This window comes from Calliphora vicina, chromosome 2, assembly GCF_958450345.1.
Source record: "Calliphora vicina chromosome 2, idCalVici1.1, whole genome shotgun sequence".
NCBI classification, from domain to species: domain Eukaryota; kingdom Metazoa; phylum Arthropoda; class Insecta; order Diptera; family Calliphoridae; genus Calliphora; species Calliphora vicina.
Window position 1 is genome coordinate 117,101,062 of NC_088781.1, and position 15,180 is coordinate 117,116,241.

The 15,180-nt window shown below is 31.6% G+C and overlaps 1 protein-coding gene across 1 annotated transcript in view; it reads left to right on the forward strand.

Moving 5' to 3' along the window:
* Nucleotides 1–3,110: 3,110 nt before the first annotated feature.
* dsf (dissatisfaction) overlaps nt 3,111–15,180 on the forward strand; it is a 64,885-nt gene continuing 52,815 nt past the window's right edge. The window contains exons 1-2 of the mRNA XM_065500334.1: nt 3,111–3,165; nt 13,003–13,083. Of these exons, the coding sequence (XP_065356406.1) occupies nt 3,111–3,165; nt 13,003–13,083 (136 nt within the window). The remainder of the gene's footprint in view (nt 3,166–13,002; nt 13,084–15,180) is intronic.

Consider the following 15,180-nt stretch of genomic DNA (forward strand, 5'->3'; position numbering starts at 1 on the left):
AATCTTCATCTAACACCTTTAAAATTAAATAATAACCAAAAAAATTTAAGTGTGTTTTTGGGTGGATTCGTCAATTTTGAGGTGAGCGTCAACGTGTTAAAGTAAAAAAAATACCCTCTTTCTTTTTTAGGAAGTATGTATGTAACTATAAACCATGATATTTTTTTTTTATTCTTGTACATAGTTGTAGCTACTTATATTTTTGATTCTTGTGCTATTTTGACTTTATTTACTTTTCATCTTGGGGTATGTATCGCAATTTTTGTCACGCCTCTTCTTAAACTTGTGTTGTGTTTGCTACATACGTTTTTTATGTATTTTTCTCTGCTCATTTTTTTAATGCATTATTCTTCTTTTATATACAAGACGAAAATCTTGGTTTAATAAGGTTACAGTGGTCAGAGATGTCAAATATTTTGAATCGAACATAAAATAGCTTTGATTTTGTCATGTTCAGCAAAAATCGATTATCCTGTTTTTAAACATGTTTATACAATTTTTAAAGCGTTTAGCACATATTGTTACGAAATTGTACTTGAATTCAAATATAATGATTTTAAGGGCTGATTTAAAAGTAGCATAATGCTTTCAAATAACAGTGCTGTAATAGCAAACTGTAACATATCTGTGGGCATTATTAAATAAAAGCTTTCAGTTGACCATTGATCGTAAGTTGGCAACGCTGTCGAATTCGAATATTCAGTTAAAGAACATTGTAGAAATAGAGCTTTCTAGATGGTAATGCAGTGTTATAAATAGTGGCAGAGGTTGCAGTCGGGAGTGAGTTTATCAGAGACGCTATTTGAATAAACATCAATTGAGTGCCTTGAAGTGTGCTGTATTTTTCAAGTGGATTCGTATACATTATAAAGTGTCTGTATTTCTGAGAATTTATAAACGTGTATAAAAAAAACATTGAGTGACTGTTGTTGAAAATTTTAAATAAATAAAGAGTTGTTATAATTTTCAAATTACTAAACGGCTTTTATTTGCAATCAAAAGTATCCGGTTTATTTAAAGGAAATAAACCAGCGTTTTGAAAAGGTTAAAACGTAACAATATGTTAAATATATAGATAGTAGGGTATTCATTACGAATAATTATTCGAACAATTTAAAAATGGCCATTTTCGAATAACGAACAATTCGAACAATTCTATGTAGAATAATCGAATAAAAGGAATAAATGTTCATTATTTTTAAATTTATTAAATTGCTTAAAATTTTTCATAATTCCAAATTTAAATAAGTAATAATGACTCACAAAAATTGTATTGTTTCTGAAATTCGACAAATAACTAAAGACAAAAGGTGAGTGTTCCGATAGCTCCTTCTATAAATATATAAATATTACTGCAAGAAGTTACAATTCTTAAAACAAATCTTTAAAAAATTTTAACTTAGGACTTGAACCAATGAAAATAAAAGGTACGGAATAAAATATTTGTTATTTAGCTGGCGAAATATTAGAAGAATCGCAATTAATAATCAAAATTTTAACTTAGATTAAAGTGGAGTTGAATGTGATTTTGAAACGGTCGTCGAAAGTGATATTGAGGATGACATTTATAATGACTACATTGAACTAGATGAAGGCCAAATTAGCCACGTTCACTGACAATGATATCAAAATTCAAACTTTGGACAGATTCCCTTTATTGTGTAATTCCCCAAGACCACTTTATTAAGCAAAGATTCGGCAACGTTGATAGAGCTTAATGTATAATACAATTTGTTATAAATAATTTAAAAATAGTAAAAGAATTAAACTAAAGAATTAGTTACTCAATTTAAAACGAGTATATTGTATTAAGCATAGCTCCAAAACGTAAACTAAAGAGAGTTAATCTGATCAGAATATTTCTGTTGCAAATTTAATGATGGACTTTGTTTTCGAATGTTTTTTAACATTATCAATACTTGAATTGTTAACATTAACGTTAGTTTTTGTTTTTCTTTAACAATAAAATATTAAAAAGCCGACATCAAAACTTCATTCTTTACTTTTTTAAAAAAATTTAAATTATTCGAATAATTCGATTAATTTTCAACGTGTGATCGAATTATTCGAACAAGTTAAAATCTCTTATTCGAATCATTCGTTTTATTCGAACAAGAGAAAAATCGAATAATTCGAATACCCTAATAGATAGAGAATATGTTTTTATGAAGCATCTAGATTTTTATCTGTGAGTCTGATATATTGAGGAAACTTAACTTTTCCCGACATTGATTTTGTTAGCAAAATTATATAGAATAAACTTAGCCTCAAGGCAGATGCGGTGGATTAATTCACCGAGATTAATGGGTTCAGTGCCGAACCAACCTGACGCACGAATGAACGAATCTATATTCCTGACATCCACAGTAGATAGATCCTTTTGGCCGTGCAGAAAATTACTACATATTGTCGCAGTCCGAGCCCCCGATAGAGCAGGGCAATGACAGAGGAGATGTTCAAACGTTTCCTCCTCGCGTTCATCATGGCAACTTCTACAGAAGTCATTGTATGGAGTGTTTAGTCCCCTAGAATGCGCAGCAATCAAGCAGTGCCCAGTAAGCACTGATATCAGAGCTCGCAACGTAGTTCGTGATAGTCCCGTGAGGGATATTGACCTATAATGGTCAAGAATGGGCCATGTGAGCCTCAATATCAAGTTGTCAGGTTAGACCATCTGCGCTGAGCAGACTCAAATTATTTACGCTGTATGAGTGATTTACAGCAGGATAGCGATAATAGGATAGACGTGAGAATCTTTTGGCCAATTCATCCGCAATAGCATTGCCATGTACACCTGAGTGACCCGGCTCCCAGAATAAGTCCAGGTTAGATAATCTCGCCATCTCGTTAAGAGATACCCGGCATTCATGTACCAATCTGGATGTCGAGTAGACACCAGATAGGGATTTGATAGCAGGTTTACTGTCATTACAGATTCGGATATTCACACCAAAAAACCTATAGTACTTCATCCAGTGTACCGCCCTTTTGATCGCTGAAATTTCAGCTTGAATTACACTACATTGATCCTGAAACACATCCCCTTCTGAAAATGGGGAATATAGAAAACACCACCCATACCAACCGCAGACTTGGAGTTATCTATATAAATGACAAACGTGTCCCTAGACGAATGTAACTCACCCACCAACGATACAGAGAAGCGTATGTCGATAAAGGTTAAGGGAGTGCAGTAATCAATGTTAACAGGGAGATAAGGTACACTTCACATTTTTCCCAAATATTCTCTGTTGATCAGAAATGTTTGGTATTGAAAAATGGAGAATTTCTGTCCAACCAAAACTAAATGTCCGTATAAAATTAACCAAATCGGGTGCCAATATTATATAGGTAGTCGATATAAGAGAATCGGCACAGCAGAATACAACACTCCTACATGTAAATATCTAAATATGATCTTAAAAATGTTTCAAGTTCATTGGGATAAGGAAAACGCAATATCGCAGGAGTTGAGTTTTATACGGTTTAAGGAAAGTGAATGTTACAGATACTAGAGTTAGAACTCTACGAGTCAGTCCAATGATGACATGATAAAATAACTATGGCACTGTGTATCTTTAAAATAAAATATTTTGAAATAAACCGGTCCAAAACTATTATTTGGTAACTCTAATGGATATTTTAGAAATAATATCGATTCCCTGTTTGAGTCATCGTTGGTTCGCCATTGGAACGTTATACATGGGCTCAGATAAAGCGATTTGTAACGCTGGCAAGGAGAAAACCTCAGATGTTTTAAGTGCTCTTGGTATATTTAAGGAATTGTTTATTTGAAATTGTGATCTTTCAAGCAGCATAACTTCTGGGATATTACTATCCTTAAATGGCGACTTAGGATATTTAAGGGTTTGTTTAATGAACATTGTATTCTTAGATACCACCAGTCCTCTTTGTGTAATTTCAACATAGTCTCCTTTGAGCACTTTGTCTAAGGTTTCTCCAATTTTTTTATCAATTCCAAAAAGATTTGTGGAGGTCATCAAAATAGGTATTTTTTGTGAGATGATTGCATCGTTGCAGTCAAATATCTTTTCGCCGATCCATTTCTTCAGGTTTGGAAACAGGAAATAGTCACTTGGGTCAAAGAGGGAGCATTTCATAGCCTAATTCATAGATTTTTCCCATGGAAACTGCACATGTGTGTTCCGTTTTGTACATCCGATTGTGAGCAAAAGCGGCAGCCATCTTGCGGAAAACTTTCTCATACCCAAGCGATCATTAACAATTGAAACCATGCCTATGGCTTCCATAATCTCTCGCACTTTCAATATCCGATCGGTCAACACCATATCGTGTTTTTATACCTTCATGAGAAGGGTATATATAAGTTTGTCATTCCGTTTGTAATTTCTACATTTTTCATTTCCGACCCTATAAAGTATATATATTCTGGATCCTTATAGATAGCGGAGTCGATTAAGCCATGTCCGTCTGTCTGTTGAAATCAATTCTCTGAAGACCCCAGATAACTTAGGGATCCAAATCTTCAATAATTCTGTCAGACATGCTTTCGAGAAGTTTGCTATTTAAAATCAGCAAAATCGGTCCACAAATGGCTGAGATATTAGGAAAAAACCAAGACAACCTCTATTTTTGACCTATATCTGGATTACTAAGACATTAATATAGACAATATGGATATCTAATGATAGATATTTCAAAGACATTTGCAACGACGTATATAAGACCATAGTAAGTTGGACCTACAATGGGTCAAAATCGGAAAAAAAATTTTATCCCGAATTTTTTTTTCACACCAAAAAAAAAATTTTTAAAATTTAAATAAAAATCGAAAAAAAAATTTAAAAAAACAACTGCAAAAAAAAAATTAATTTTGTTTACCTAAAAATATTTAAAATTTTGAAGTATAATTTGGTGAAGGGTATATAAGATTCGGCACAGCCGAATATAGCACTCTTACTTGTTTTTCAATTGTTTCGGTTGAAGAGACCTCAACTGGGCGTCCAGAACGTTCAGCATCTACAACTTTTATTTTGAAATTGATAATGCAGTTACCATAGTATTTATCAAGCTTAGCCTTGCTTTGAGTGAAGATTTTTTCCGCTAAAAATAATGCTTAATGAGCAGACGAAATTCTTTTTTTTTTCCAATTTCTGCTCAAGTCACGAGGTAGTCTCCTATCAATGGCTTTCAAACACAAACTAAATGACGCAGCTTGTTTAAATGTTTACAGGAGTCTACTGACAGATGCCTGTTGACAGAAGCAGTATTGCCCTTTCAGTTAAGAGCAGGTAAATTGCGGACTTATTGAAATGATGTTTTTAATCTCTCACGATATGGGATTATGAGCTTGACTCGTGAACTCAACTAGTAGTGAACTAAAGGATTAAAGGACTGCACAGTTTATTCGGGATAGAGCAATTACAGCATTTAATATATACATAGGTAATACAATCGAAATCTGCTAAACATCTGAGATATACCTATGGATAACCAATATTAGTATTAGCTTAACTCCTAGATCATAGGGAGAATATGACCTCTACAAATTCAATTAGTATTCTATACACAGTTAATTTCGTGATCCTCCATTTAACCCAACTAGTCCCACTGTCAAATATCAACCATATCAACCTATTTCAGAGACAGTGACGTTGTTTAATTAATTACCATAGTCAAAATAAGCATAAATTCAATGCGTAACGCCCCTGTTAATTGACTTTGCAACTGGTAATCCAGCTTGGCTCCAACTGCGAAGCAAAATTACGAGAAAAAAAAATCAAAAAAATGTCTGGCTTATTTACCGAATCAGGCGCACAAATACAACAATAATAAAAATAACTACACAAACACATTTACATGGGAGCAAACACACACACACACCCATGCATATAAATAATAAAATATATGAGTGAGTGAGAGTGTGTGTGTTTTAGGATGAGCTCATGGACACAAATAAGGAAGGAGTCTGTTACAAATGTTGAATGTACGATGAAGTACGAAGTGTGAGTGAATGACATTAGTAGCTTTTTCATCGTACTTGACATTTTGTGGTGAATTTCTGTCTAAAAGCCATCATCATTTCTACCCAAAAATACAACAGTAATTCTTTAGCAGATGAATGTAAGTGAAACGTTGTAGCCTGACCTCTGCTGGCGAACAGAACTGAACAGAAAAAAAATATATAAAATGGAGAGAAGACGGTGATGATGAGTTTGTAAGTGCGGCAGGAAGTTTGATTTGTTGTAATCGTTTTGAATACAACAACGTGGGCTTGCTGGGAAAAAAAGAGGCGTTTTCCGGTTGGCTGAGTGAATGTATGTTGAAGCTGAAAAAAGGTCGTAAAGTTGTAAGGGTGCGATTTTTTTTGTAGCCAAAGTGGGTGGTAAGTAGATGTTGTCGCACAGGTCCTTTATATCTGAAACACACACACACATTCTTACATATATTCAATATTTTTGTGGCTTTTCGAAATTGTCGACTTTTTTGTTTATTTTTTCTTGATTTTTTTTTTTGGTGTTTGTTTCGCACTTTCTGGTAGTTGCTGCTGTTGTTGTTGGTGTAGCTCCTTGATATCCTTAAACTGAACAGAACATGCTTTGAGTATCTTGTGGTTGTAGTGGTGTGTTAGCTTGTTACTTAAATGTGTGAGTGTGTGTCTGTGTATCTGGAGCGGTGGTTGTTGATGAGAGGGGGTGATTGCTGAGGACCATCAAGAGTGTGGGTTTGGCTTTAGATTTTTTTTGTTATAGAATTTTATTTTTTTGTTGTTCTATATTTTGTTTTGCTGCTCTGCTGTCAAATAGTCGTTTAGCAGACAGCACAGCATCCTCACTATCGTCATCTCGTAAACTAGGATTTTGGCTCTGGCTGCTTCACTTTTATAATTGGTGGTCTCTGTAGCTCTAAACAAATCGTAACGTTAACATCAAAAAACGGATAAAAGCTTTTTTTAACAAAGCAACTCTAAAATTTACTAAAATAAAGCAAAAATTTAACGGAAACGGTTAAAAAAATGTGCAAATGAAAAAAAAAGTTTCTTTGATTTATAAAAAAATTCCAAAAATTCTTATGAAATTATTGAAATCAAAAAGAAAAAGCTAAAAATATTAAATTAAAATAATATACAAAATAAAATAATTTTTAAAAAAATAATTGTTAATAAGTGCTTGATTTAATTACACAAAAAGTGTTTTTAAGTGTAAAAATTGTTTAAATAACTAGTTCATCCTGGATACCCTAAGTTTTAAATATTTCCATCAGCGCAAGATGGGTACCGGAAGTGGTGTGTATTCAAATTCACCGACGGTTTATAGTAAATTTTTCTTTATATTTGTTTTATTAATTAAATAAATTTAAGATATTTTATAAGATTTTTAGCACAGAAATTAAAAAGAATATTATAATACAATTTTTAATACATAGTATCTGCATGAATTTTTTCTTTATTATTTTATAATAACACAACAGTATTTTATCCAAAAATTCTACAGCCGACGGTATTTTCTTTTAACATAAATGCTGAATGTTTTTCTTCATTTTTAAGTTGAAATAAAAGAAATTAAATTTAAATTTGAAATACTTTGCATTTTTAAATCAATTTTTTGCATCTAAGTACTACAAATTATATAATGATATTACATTGTTTTGCATTTGGATGAAGATAACCAGAGAAATTAGTGTTTCATGTTCGGTAAAATGTTAGACAACCTCCAACAATTTTAATAATTTTCATGTGTTTTTTGTTACTTTGGATAAATTCATTGCGGAGAACACCATGAACTTTTTCACTCATTAATTTTTCAGAACTCTGTGGAAAATGGTAAGAATCGGTCCATGATTTCTCCTATCCCTCATACACATTTTTTCACGGAATATGGCTTTATGGTACTTAAAGCAAAAAGGAATCGATGTACCATATTTTGTTTCAGATCGGTCCATATTTGACCATACTCTCATATAAAGTCCTCTTCCGAAAATCACCTAAATATGTACGCAAAAATCACTTAATAATATCAGGTAAAAGTTTGAATAAATAATTCTCAAATATATGCAAACTGCTGTACCGAATTTTTCAATTATGAAGATCGGCCCATAATTGATCATAGGTCCTATATAAGGACCACATACGAAAAATACATTAACCTTTATAAATACCTAACAAATATTGATATCAAACCAACATTATAAACATATCAGTAATTTATATCCAAAAATTATACTACTATATTTTATGAATATCTGTCTATAGCTCCCATACAAAGTCTACTTCCGAAAATCACTTAAATACTCATAAATGTCTTATAAATACTTCCATCAGATCAGCACAATTGATCATCTATATATGGATGTGTCAAAAGCTAAAAGACCTAACTCCACTTTTCGAAAATTTCTCAATTTTGTTATATTACTATGTAATTAGTTGTGAACTCTTTCAAAATTATTTTGTTCGTTTATTATTTAAATATTTCCATTAAAAAATATGAAAAATCGGTATAGGGTTTGAACCTTATTTAGCTTTTGAAATTTTGAATCAAATTTGGTACATATTACTTTTTCTACCCATGGACCAAGCCTATTGAAACTGGCTGAAATCGGTCCATTATTTCACCTAGCCCCCATACAAATGTCCCCTCGAAATTGGACTTTATCGGTCATAAATGTTTAATTTATCTATGTATCTACACAAAATTCGCTCCAAATAAGTTTTATATATACAAAATTCATGCCACCAAATTTTGTTACGATCGGTCCATAATTAGTCATAGCTCCCATATAGACCCGCTTCCGAAAATCACTTTAACGTGCATAAATCGCTTAAAAATGTTGGTATACACACAAAATTCAACATAGTTGACTTTAATATAGACATAAATCTCACGACCTAATTTCATGGTGATCGGTCCATAATTGGTCATAGCCCCCATATAAGGCCCACTTCCGAAAATCACTCAAAAATTTAAATTATTGAAATTTTAAAAGAAAAATATTTTTACTCATTTACTTGGTGTAGGGTATTATATGGTCGGGCTTGACCGACCATACTTCCTTACTTGTTTTTTTTAAATTTTCTAATATTTTAACCAACACAAAATATTTTTTGTCCTGATGATGAGATATTGATCTTAAAAATTGATGGATTCTTGTTTAACACATAAAATTTTGTGAAAATGAGCGAATTCACTTCATTGCGAATAAATTCGAAGAGAATCCATTGATTTTTATGATCATATCTCATTTTGATCCTATTACATGTGGCTTTGTGATAACGCAATAAATCTTAAAAAATTCTGCCGTTTTCGATTTTTCATGATTTCTTAAAACAAAAAAAAATTGCTATTTTCATATAAAAAAATATATTGTTTGCTTCAATTTGATGTAATAACTCCGAAACTACTGAGCCGATTGAAAAGCAATATATACAGTAGCCCAATAAAGTCTACATACAGGAATTCAAATTAAATTTCTTTCGTAGAAAGCTGTATTTGTAAGTTAAAAGTAATAAAATATATTTGTTAAAAAAATAAATTCACACTAAAAAAAATTAAAACAACATCACTTAAGTCGGGTGTAGCAACATTTCCTATCACGTCCAAAATGTCACCGTTATTAGAATTTTTGATTCTGAGTCAAATAACGACATTTTTTTTGGGTTTTTTGGGTTTTAATGTTCAAAATATTACGAAACTTAATAGCCCCGCCCAACCAAAAGTAGGCGTGATCGAGAATAAATTTTGCTCTATTTCACTCAGAATCAATAACTAAAATAACGGCGAACTTTTGGGCGTTATTTGAATTTTTTTTTGCTAAAATCGACATAAGACATGTAATATTATATATCTCATAAAAAAAACTAAAAAAAAACTGCTTTAAATTAAAGTAACATAATAATTTTTCCTGTATATAGACTTTCTTGGGCTACTGTATGTGAAAATTTGTACGTAGTATGAGGAAAATGTTTTCAAAATTCATTCAATAGAAAGAAGAATATTAACTACTCAATTTTATGTATGTATATCAAACAAAAAACTAAAATTTTGTGAAAATGAGCGAATCCATTTAATTGTGAATAAATAAATTCGAAAAAAAATCAATCGATTTTTATGACCGATATCTCATTTTGTAACTATTATATGTGGCTTTGCGATAAAGCAATAAACCTAAACCATTTCTGCCGTTTTCGATTTTTCATGAGTTTTTAAAACAGAAAAATTTGCTATTTCAACGTAAAAAATATATTTTTTGCTTCAATTTGTTATTATAACTCCGAAACTAATGCGCCAATTGAAACGCAATATATAAAAGGATTAAATTTTATATAAATCTCAACTTTCATATTTTTATTTTAATAACATCGAACTAAACCTTTTTGCATTATCATTAATTATGTGGAGAAACGTCTAACAAAATTTATAATTTTACTTACAAATTTTTTAAAAAAAATCTATCCATAGAATTGAAAAATTTTACCATTTTTGGATTTTAGCCATGATACATCAAATCTATATAGTGGTTAGTAAAGCTTTTTTTTCTGTTGACCTGTGTAATTGGTAATAGCTCCCATATAAGGTCCTCTTCCGAAAAACACATTAACCTCTATAAATATTTTAAATATATCGATATCGAAATAAAATTATACACAGTGAATTTGGCGAATATCGGGCCATATGTGACCATTTCCGAAAATCTCTATAACACCCATAAAACTCTTCTAAATAACGTAATTGATGAGAAATTCTCGCTATATTTAGGTGGAGGAGACTTAAGATTCGGCACAGCCGAATATAATTTTCAAATCTATTTTGTTATAGACAGATTTTTTTAATATTTAAGCCCAATATAAGGTCTATGACAAATGGTGGTGTACTCAAAAAAAAAAAATGTTCCGACATCGATTTGTGTTAATCCTTATTGTATGTGTATAATTTTATATGAAGAGAGTTTTCATAAAGAAATCAATCTTTCTACCAATAATGTACCCATCGCCATGAAATACATTTGAAAATTGTTTTTGGATACCAACATTTTTAAGAGTTTTATGCTCGTTGCAGTCATTTTCGGAAGCAGCCCTTGTATGGGAGCTTTGACCAATTACGAACAAATCGCCATGAAATTAGGTTGCGTGATTTCTTTCGATATGAAACCTCTTTCTGTTAAATTTATTTTGAATACCATCATTTTTAAGAGTTCTATGCTCGTTAAATTAATTTTCGAAAGTTGGCCTTATATGGGAGCTATGTTTAATCAAGGACCGATCGCGATGCAATTAGGTCGCGCGATTTACCTCTATATGAACTTTTTTTCTATTTCGGATACCAAAATTTTATATGATATTTATATTTGTTGAAGTGATTTTCGGAAGTGTGTCTTAATTATGGACCGATCAGTATAAAATTAGATGGCATGACTACCGTATATATAAAACTATTTTGGAGCGAAATTTGTAGATGCCTATATAAATTAAACATTTATGACCGATAAAGTCTTATTTCTGGAGAACATTCGTATGGGGGATATAATGAATTAATGGACAAATTTCAGCCAGTTTCCCAGAAAAATTTGAGCGAAATATCTTCAAAATTGCGACTGTTTTTGCGCACAAGTTTTACATGAACAGCCATCCAGATAGTCTGACGGACATCGTTTAATTGACTCAGAAAGTGATTCTGAGTCGAACGGTAAACTTTAAGGTGGCTGTTAGACTAATATTTTTGGGCGTTGCAAATACCAGCACAAACGCTTAATACCCTCCAAACTATATAATTACAATTCGTTACATGAATGATTCAAACATTTATTCAACATTATTTTACAGCTCTGGTCGCACCAAATACTGAACTCCTCTTATATTAAGAAATTTACTCGGATCCAAACTCTTAAATTGTTTCACACGTTCGAACTGATTGTCAAGGATTTCGAAATGTACTGATCGACAGTAATGTAATCTAGAAAGACTGAAACCAATATTTAGTATTTAAATCAAGATTTAAAAGACATTATACAAAGTTAAATATAAAAATAACATTGAAATTACTGTTTATGTTTTCAATTTCCCATGAGAATTTTATTTAAATTCATGAACCCAACCCCTGAGAACTATTTTAGAATTTAAATTCAGATTTCTTAAATAAACAATAACTATTATTTTAAAATTTATAATTTTTAAAAAAATATGCTAGCTTGACATGCAAAATAGTCATAAAAATAACAAATCACACAATTTCACAACAAGAAAGAAAAACAAAAACACAATTTAAATCGAAAACGAAATAGTTTACTTTTCAAAAGAACAACAAAGACACAAAGAAAACTTTTTAAAAATCACAAAACCACAAAGGGAATAATGATGAAGACAAAAAGGAAAAAGCCACTTGAATAATGACTGCATTAGATATTGGCAAACCAGTTAACATAAGCAAGCGAAGGACCAACACACACACAGAAAAAAAGGACACTCACCACACCACCATCACCCCTTTTCACCCAAACACTCTCAACAAAGTGGAAGCAACAAATAAAACAAAATTCTAACACCTCAGTGTATAATTGGGAACACACGACTCTTAACAAGGGTGCAAACATTTGCCAGCACGCGTCATTGAGCTATAGAAGGGATCAGTGAGGAAAAACAAAGACAATATGTCAATTGTCATTGTTTATATTCGGACATAAGATTTTGCCGGTTTGCGTGGTTCCAGTGTTTTGACAAGTGTCTCTTCCTGGTTGAATGTTTAAAAAGGAATTAAGTTTTTAAAATGTTTTACGTGCTTGCAAAATTGTCAAGGATTAGCAAAGCAAAGCAAAAAAAAAGGATGCTAAAATGGCGACAAAAGGAAGTAGCAAAATATGACGTCAGTTTTAGGTGGAAAAGGGGTTTTTTGCATGTTTTAGTTTTATTGTATTAAACATATTAGACAAAGGTTTAGAGAACTTTTGTAATATTTTAAAATATTTTTATAAATTTTTGGTTTACAAATGAGTCTTATTTAACTTTTTGCTTGTTTTCTTTTGCTATTGTAGGTGATCGCCTTTTGGATATACCTTGCAAAGTGTGCGGTGATCGCAGTTCGGGTAAACATTATGGCATTTACAGTTGTGATGGTAAGTAGTATTCAAAAAATAATTAATTTTGCGTAGTGTTATTCAGACAGTATATATATTTTTAAAAGCCAATAAAAAAATATTATAGGCGATCATTTAACTGACTTGATCTTCAATTTGGTGATGCATTCCAAAAGTAAACGAGCACATTTTTTTCAGAAATATATTGCATTAATAAATTTTATGGTTTTTGATCTCATCTTAGTGGAAAATTATTTTTATTAGTTCAATCAGAGTTAATGTAAATTAACCATCCTTTTACTAACAATTATGATTAGAACTAAAATTTGTCATACAGTAGAATATTTCGGATAAGTAAAACTTTAAACTTTTAGCTATATTTTTGTACCATGGTTCAGAACATAACTAATTGCTAAGGGGAAATGAAGAAATAGAGGACAGTGAGTGGCAATTTAGACAAAAAACAATTAAAATTGTATTTCAACTAAAGCAGCTAGTCCTTTAAGTAATATTCAAATGAAATTTCAAACTTACTGTACACTCTGCAATAGATTACTTCTGATGAGTAAAACAACCACTTCCTAAAGAGTATAATAAAAAAATGTTAGAGAAATATGTGCCAGATTGTCTAAAAGTCTATTAATTGTTGCCAGTCAAATAACTAGACATTAGAGAATATGTATTATTATGGTGGTTTTTGTGAAAGGGCAAAATTTTTTTCTTAAAATGTTTAAGTGCTCACGTCTAGAATTGTTATTTTTACTGTTACGATTGTTTTAGCTCAATCGGACTATGCCTTCCCGTGCAGAAAGATAATAATAATAAATAACTCATTTAGTTGCAAACAATATAGCGTAAAAATACAAATATTTCATTCTGTTGCTTGATGTTGTTGCGATTTTTTATTTTTAACCCATACATGCACACTAACTACAATTTCTCTTTTTGCGCTTCCCTGCTTTAAATTAATATTTCTCTATAAGTCAAAACCAAAATTGGGATTCCCAGATTTTTACTTTCTGCTGTAATACATGATTAGTAATGAACAATTAACTAGTAGATGTCAGATGTTTCAAAATGGTGTAAAGTTCAAGAGATGCCTGAATAGTTGAGAAAATAAGTGAGGTCAAAATGAGAAAAAGTAGTAGTCATTTTAAAACTTCGTGGCACTTTCGGCACGGGAAGGGAAAGTCCGATTGAGCTAAAACTTTAACAATCGTATTTTTACACTAAATGGCACAATTCACGACGTGAGCATCTATAAAAATCGGAAATCAATGTATTATATACTCAATACTTCCGTTCGTAGCTCTGATTTACAATAAATTCAGTTGTTAGTTTAGTTTGGAAGGGGTGTGCACTTCCACTCGGATACCATTATGATTCCCTTCAAGAGTCCGATAAAAAGAAAAAGCATGTCTTTCCTGAAAAAAATAAAAAAAAGAAAGAAGAAGAAAGGTAGTGTGTTAGAGATAACAAAAAGAAATCGAAATCTGCATAAAAAGGAAAAAGTGGTTACGGATTTGAATTCACTGTAGAATATCCATTAAATATCCAACCTATTCCCCTGATAAAACATAGTATGTTACTCAATTTACAGCCAGCAACACTCCCATGTTCATCTAGAAATCTGTTACCTAGCTATTTACATCTATGACTCTGTAGTCTCGGGCAGTTGCACATTATATGATCCACAGTATCCAACTCCTCTACATCTCCACACACCCTACAACAAATCTGTGTGCTATTATCTTATTTAACTACGATGGCCCCAATTGAGCAGTGACCAGTTATCACTCCTAGTCGAATTCTGAAAATACACCTATCCACCCAATTAGTGTTTTGGTTGCCTTTGCATCCAGTTTTGGCCAAAAATCTTTGGACACTTGACAATCCGTCCTACTATTCAAATATTAGCCTGTAGTAGTAACAAATCGGAGGTTTTACTTCCCGTTCCCTGGTACCATGGTCTAGATCTGAGGCATGTCTGGCCAGTTCATCTGCTACCTAATTTCCCTATATGTTACAGTGTCCTAGTACCCAACACAATCTGATTAAGTAGTGTACCAATAATTCTTCCCCTGCAGTCTTCCAATAAGCTAGAATGTATTAAATAACATTTCAAAGCATTAAGTG